This window comes from Gracilinanus agilis, chromosome 4, assembly GCF_016433145.1.
Source record: "Gracilinanus agilis isolate LMUSP501 chromosome 4, AgileGrace, whole genome shotgun sequence".
Lineage (NCBI taxonomy): Eukaryota > Metazoa > Chordata > Mammalia > Didelphimorphia > Didelphidae > Gracilinanus > Gracilinanus agilis.
The window spans coordinates 407,278,593-407,285,731 of record NC_058133.1 but is presented as its reverse complement, the minus strand read 5'-3'; the positions used below and the strand labels follow the sequence as shown (position 1 = coordinate 407,285,731).

The window sequence follows — 7,139 nt, the reverse complement described above, 5'->3', positions numbered from 1 at the left end:
AAGAGAAAAATGAAACTAGGGAGAAGTAATAAACCAAAAGTGAGAAATACACATTCTAACAACAAGGGAACAAATCAGACTGACTATGGTTATGTGTTTGGTCCTAACAGAGTGAGAGAAGTGAGCTTTCTGAAACATTTTATTTCAGGAAATCTGTTTTGCTAAGGGAAACAACATAGAACTAGAAAGTAGAACAACGAGGTCATATTTCAAGGGACATTTACTAGTTGAAACTCTTCCTTCCAAAATAGAAAACACAAATGTGAAGAAGAATGCACAAAAGGTTAGAAAGAAGACTCCAAGCAAAGTAAAAATATCAATAAATGATTGGGAAATATTGAATAGCTTTAGATATTTGTGTCCACTTTAAGCACTAAAGTTATAGAAATTTTAAATATAGAAGCAACAAGAAATATTGTAAATACTGTATTTTTCAATCTTAAGGTTTAATACTGGTGTGTGCAAGCAGTATAAAATGCACCTTTTTGTTGTTACCCATACTTTTTTTTTTTTGCAAACATTTAATGTGACAAATCCTTGAAGCACTTAAATAATTAATAATCTACTTCCACATCATAAAACATCTTCCAAACAAACTCCAGTTTAGCAGGGTAACAACTTTCTTAGCTGCATATGAAAAATGTTTGAGAGCACAGCATACAAACCTTCAAAGAGCTACTTACTGTATATACTTGTAACAATGCTATATAGAAAACATGATTTGAACACAAAAATATCAATACTATATCTGTAAGACAATCTTTCAGTGGCAGTTAAGTTGACAATACATTTCACACATAGAGGCACAGGCACACACAGACAGGACAGATTTGATCACTTCCTTTTACAACTTTGGCAACAACAGGAAATAATTGCTTTTTCAGCTAAAGTAGTCATCTTTGCTAAGAGTACACAACTATCTTCAAAGATGAAGCTACTGTCCTACTAACACAGAAGAACAATGGAGCCACATAATAAATATACTTGTATTACAGAAAGTCAATTGGTAAATATTATTTGCTACAGTAAATGTAAGGTAACAGTTTAGCCACAGGGTTTGTTCTCTTCAACAAAAAGGGCAGCTCAAAGCCCTTGACACAGGCAAGTTAGACACATAACAAAGGCCCCCTCTCTATTTGGTCTCTGGTTCTGACTCCTTTTCAAAAACAAAAACAAAACTAATGTGAGAAGCTGTGTGCTAAAAGAAACACTTTGTGGTGGTGATTATTATTATTTTTTTTTTTTGCCCTTTAGGCTGTTTTGCCAAAGATAAATCGCTGGGGCCACAGAACTTTCCCCAGGTGGCACTGCAAGATTGACATGGGGTTCTTGGTAAAAGATTAGAATTAGGCCCTTGGTCCTAGTTCAAATTCTGACGTTGTCATTTGAGTTCCAGTGTCCCCTCTGAGACCACCACAGTTTGTGCTTAGGTGGGGCTCCACATGGGAGAGAGGAAGGGTAGAGGGGCAAGGCGGAGCAGTCATGGCATCTGTTCCCAGGATAGCTTCACACTTGCCCTCCTTTCAGCCTAAGGAGCGGCTTGGCCTCCCCAAACATCTCTGTTCCCTGTTATGAGGTGTGCTAATGATTCAGTTGATGATTATTGTGTTTTTTTCCCCCTGCGGTATGTATACTTGCGGATGATCCTGTGCAAGAGGAATTAAAACAAACAATTCTTTTCTCCCTCTCCCTAACGGGCTTGTGCTTCCACAACTAGAGCACACTTCGGAATTATTCAAGAATCAAAGCTCTCAGGTGAATAGATCACTGGGCTAGAGAGAGAACCGGACCCCCACCCTTGCTCCCATCCCCACCCCCTCCTATTTCCTTCTTTCTACTCCCTCCCTCCCCTGTACTTGGGGCAGCAGCGGATTTGTCTTTCTAGCTTCCCTTTCTCCTATGACTGACCCCCGCTCCCCACCCTCTCCTCGCCAACAGCTCCCTCCTCCTACAGGGTAGATGAGCTTTGCTTATAGTCCCTTAGGATGACCGAGGCGTAGGTGACATTTGGAGGAGTGCACAGCACAGATTCGGACACTGGCGAGCTGGGCACCGAGCTGCCCGAGGCCACCGAGTCACGGAAGGGCGATGGAGGCGTCAGGGCGGGGGAGGCGTCCGGGGTCAGTTTGCCAGCGGCTCGGAGCCCGGACTCCTCCTGCTCTTCCTCTTCCTCTTCATCCTCCAGCTCGTCTTCCTCGGTGTCGCCCCTTTGCTCGTATACGTACTCCTGGAGGAGCTGGAATCGCTCGCTGTCCCCTTCATCTGCTGGGGGCGAGATGGGCTCATCACTGAAGATGCTCAGTTGGATAGGCAGCGCTTGCTGCTGCTGCTGCTGTTGCTGCTGCAGCGGCAGAGGCGGCGGCTGGGGGACCGGGAGCTGGTAGAGGGGCCGCCCCCCGTTGCCCAGGCCCCCAGGGCCAGCCAGCACAGCGGAGAAGTCATTGAAGTCTGGTATGCTGGCCACGCCCTGCAGTTGCTCCAGCAGCAGGAGCTCCTGAGGCTGAGGCTCTGGCAGGGGAGGTGGCTGCTGCAAGGGGGGCGGCAGGCCTCGGGGGGCGGCCAGCTCGGCTCGGAACAAGGGGGGCTCGTCCACTGCTACGTGGGCCGGGAGGGGAGGAGTGGCAGGGGTCACCCGCCGGTGCACTAACCGAGAAGGACTGCAGGCTGGGCTAAAGCGTACAGATGGTTCACTCTCCTCCTCCTCCACCACATTGTATAGGGTCTTGGTGCTGTTATCGGAAAATGTCAGGCTCTTACCAGAGCCTTGGTAACTTTTAGTAAGGGGCTTGATCACCGCTGTTTGGTTGCAGGGTGTCTCGTTGCTTTTCACGTGTACAGACAGGCGGTGCCACATGTGCTGTCCCTTGGGCACCTCTCTTCCACCTGGTTCAGACCATGACACAGACTTGCCATTAGAACTATGAATAAAATAAAGATGGATTTATTTGAGTAGATATCATGGATACAGATTGCACAGCCACATAAAATAGACAAACCCAGGACATAATCCCTGAATATCCAGACTATTGTTCAGTTTATCCAAGTCCCTCTACCAATCCCCTACCATGTCCAACCACTTCCCTCATCATGTAACACATTTATATGGTTTATGACTGACTGTCCTGCTTTCACCTACCCTTCACCTCCTCCCAAATAAGGCAGCAGACAAGACTGAAAAAGCACGATACAGTTGTTATTATAAACTTTTATAAGAGATGAAAAAAACCTCCCCCAAACTCAGACAGTGATGTAATTGGCATTCATTGCAGTTTATTTCTATGAAAGACTGCAAAAAATATGGAAATAAAAAAAAATAACCCAAACCTTGACTTATGGCCTTTAACACATGCACAGCAGAAGGAAGTCATTAATAACTGATAACCATCCTCTTTTTATTCTCAAGACAAATTAAGGCCCAGATATTAAAATCAATAGCCTATCTTCATAAAATTTGAAAACTGCATTTACTGAGTTACCAGTTCTGCTTTTCAAATGTCTAAATGGTTGACATTTCACAATGCAGTTTGTCAAGACAAGGCACCTGTACAGAAGGGAAAAAGGACATTTGACAGAAAAAAAAACAACAACTTTGTTCCTTTAGAAATATCAGCGGTATTAAATCCTACTGTTTGATTTATTCCTTGATGTGGGAATGCTATCTCTAAAACCAACAGTGAATTCTTTTAGGCATGAAAAGGGCCTGATTCAAGTGTCAGTGTTATAAGCCTTAGGGCAGGGAGAAACAAGCCAAAAATAATGACTAATTGCAATCAGGAACAGAATCAGAACCTTATCAGTGCAATCTTTTGGTCTCTCTCCTTCCAGAAAGAACCTCAGAGTCATTTATGGCAGCAATGCCACATTTGTGTTTGTTTTCATGGGGAGCTATTATAAGTAAAGAGCAACTTCTTTCCCTGTGAGAAGAAAAAAAAAAGCAATTCATTATGTGTTTGAAAAGTCTGTTCTTTATATTAGATTTCATTGGGAAGACTAGTGATTTTTTAAAAGTAATAGATACACCTAATAAAATTGCCTCTATTATTAATATCGATAATGTGAATTGCATTTATTTCTTTTTTGGTTCTACCTTCAAAAGTTGAAACTCTTACTGGTAAAACTTCCCACAGCCCAACAGTTCTTTTCCAGTATGTGACTTTTCTAACTCTACTGTAAAAATTATCTTCAGAATCAGAAATGGCAACATTTTCTTTGACCATTTTTGCCATTGCTGAAAGATTGTATCAATATATTATTTTACAACTATATGTTTGCAGAATCTTAGCTCTATGTCCCAAACCCTTTCACCCTTGAGTTATATCGGGGCTCGGTTATGAAATTAGTTAATGTTGTTAACAGTTTCATCCATATAAAATGAAAAACCCTAAATATTTTTCTTCTTTCCCTTGTTCCCTCCCTCCCTCCATCTTTCCCTTCCTTCCTTCCTTCTTCCTTCCTTCCTTCCTTCCTTCCTTCCTTCCTTCCTTCCTTCCTTCCTTCCTTCCTTCCTTCCCTCCCAGGGTTTGCCTCCTCCACTCTCCATTGTATCCATGAAAACATTCAAGAAAACAATACAATGCTAACACATTTGTGAAATTGTGAAAGATTTCTGTGAAAAGTGTTTTTCTTAGGTGGGGGTGTGAGATGGATTATTGTCATGGCAAGAGAACTTCTGTTTAGCAAAAAAGCAGGACATTTTAAATAATTCTCAAAGCTGGTTTATCTAATCATTTTGAAATCATAAGGAGAATAACTTCTAGAAACACATTCAAGTATCATATTTATGAAGAAGGTAATGTTTTGACATTTCAGATCTGAAATTCCTGAAAAGAGAAGTAAGCCAAATGTGTATAGATTAGAGCAGGAGCTTTCATAAACTCAAAGAAAAACAATGACTAAAAGCATCTACTAAACAATAGTTAACAGGAAGAATTTTGTTCTTATTTTTGGCATAATAAGTATTGCATTGACCTTGGATAAGACATACTCCTTTCTCCTAGGCCCTGCTCATTGAAAATATGACATATGTGAACTCCAAATATAATTTGCAATTTGTGTTATTTTCCCATGGGTGCACATATAAACATATATGCATATATGTATACATATCCATATTTATATATATATTTACAATGTCTTTTTTTCCTTTCACAAGGATACAACTTTGGATACAGCCTTTATTAGATTTAAGCCATATTGAAATTCTGTATAATTTATTTGTTCCTCTGTGTTACATTATAATTATAGAGTGTTTGGTAGTAAAGCAATTTGCCTTTCAGGGTGATGAGGAAAATGTAATTTCTGAACCAATATGTTAGGTATCTGTCATTGTATTAATATGAGGACTCCTTCTGTCTAGTTATTATAAACTATGGTTTTAGAGAACTGCCTGAAGCTCATTGAGGTTAAGGTGCTTACTAAGACACATGCCTAGGTAATGTCAGAGGTCTGAATTAAACCCTGGCTTCTCATCACTTTAAGCACAGAACTGTGTCATGCTACTGAATCTTTTTGTTAAAATTAATGATAACCCTTGGATCATATAAAAATTATTTCATTTGAGGCTCTCAGAGTATTTGTAAGTGCAAAATTATTGAATACTTTAAAATCACTGCTAGGTAATTAAGCTGTTACTGTCTCTCTTTTACAGTAGGAGGAACCCAGGAAGAGGAAAGTGATGTCATGTGTCTAATGAGAAAGCCAGAAAAAGAAATACAACCTACAAGGCTCTTTTAATCTGACTGGACAATTCATGCTTACCTTTTGCTTCAGCATCTCTTATTTCTCCATTCTCTACTCTTTCTTTCTCTCTGACACCCAATATTTCACTTAGAGAGATTAGAAAACCTTTCTGGCCTCATCCTTGTCCTCATCTATCTTCCACTACTTTTCTTTCTCTACTATGCAATCGAACTAAAATTTCATTTAAATTATAATGGGAAATATTTCCATAAGTCTACATGGTTTTTCTTTCCTTCTTCTCCTTATTAAAACAAAACAAAATATTAAACACAAATGATACGTTATATCTTCACTTAAGTAGTAGGGCATAGGAGAGGTGGAGAGTTTCCCCAAAAAGCACAGATCCGTTGAATGCCACAATCTGCACCCATCTTAGCCTGCTGTCTAGTCAAACATCTCACAGGTCCCTAAATACACTGGCAAATGCCTTTATTCTCTTCCCAGTAACAGTAAGGTAACCCCACTCACTCCTCCCACTCTGTGAAGTAGATTATTTTCCTCACTGTCAAGGGGGGGTTCTACGTGGGTCTCTTTATATCACACATTGCTTTAGTCTCCATCTGCTTAGAGTATTATTAATCATCTGGCAGGCAGAGAAAATCACAAGTTAGTTCTGCTTTTATCCAATACAATTTCTATCTCAATGATAAGAGATTATAACAGTAGTTCTCAATGCCAGGTCCTTGTCTACCCCTCTGGATTTACTGTAAATACACTGTGTAATTAGAGAAAGATTTAACATCATAGGGATATTTCTGGAGGATTAGCAAATTATACTAAACTCATTTTAGGACAAAAGAAATTGCATTCTATCCCCTAGGGGCAAAAAGAAAAGGGTTAGGGAACCATTCCCATACAAATCACAGCACATAGTGTTGCTTTAGCCCTCCTAGATGTAGTAGGGAAGATTGGTATGTATGGAGTAGACAGAGAAGGATGAAATGAAGTAAAAAAAATTCCACAAAAGTGTATTGTGCCTATGAAATATAAAGCCTGCTATTTCATTCTGATAGTTTACTTGTTTTTTTTTTTTCTTGAACTCCTGGTTTCTTTATTTCTTTTACTCTGTCTAATCTGAGTTTAGTAGTTTGAACAATAGCAATTTGGTTTATAAAATTGCTTTGATTTGTCATAGGGTAGCCCATCTCTGTCTCTCTGACCTCATCAAAGTTAATACTTGAACCCTTGGAATCATGCCTATCAGATATTGTGGAATAGGTATACACGAAGGGAGCCATTCAGCTATAGTCTTTCTCCTGAGCTCTAGGCTCATATTTCTTATTATCCAATAATTTCTTATTGAATATTTTGAACTGTCCTTTAGTTTGACTGACCATCCTTCAGTCATCTCAAACTTAATATGCCCAAAATAGAACTTATCAGTTTTCATCCAAAACCCA

At 39.9% G+C, this 7,139-nt stretch overlaps 1 protein-coding gene across 1 annotated transcript in view; it reads right to left on the bottom strand.

The window, feature by feature from the left end:
* Nucleotides 1–1,948: 1,948 nt before the first annotated feature.
* The window catches only part of GRM1 (glutamate metabotropic receptor 1), a 418,809-nt gene continuing 413,618 nt past the window's right edge, over nt 1,949–7,139 (bottom strand). Inside the window, exon 8 of the mRNA XM_044675454.1 lies at nt 1,949–2,918. Within this exon, the coding sequence (XP_044531389.1) occupies nt 1,949–2,918 (970 nt within the window). The remainder of the gene's footprint in view (nt 2,919–7,139) is intronic.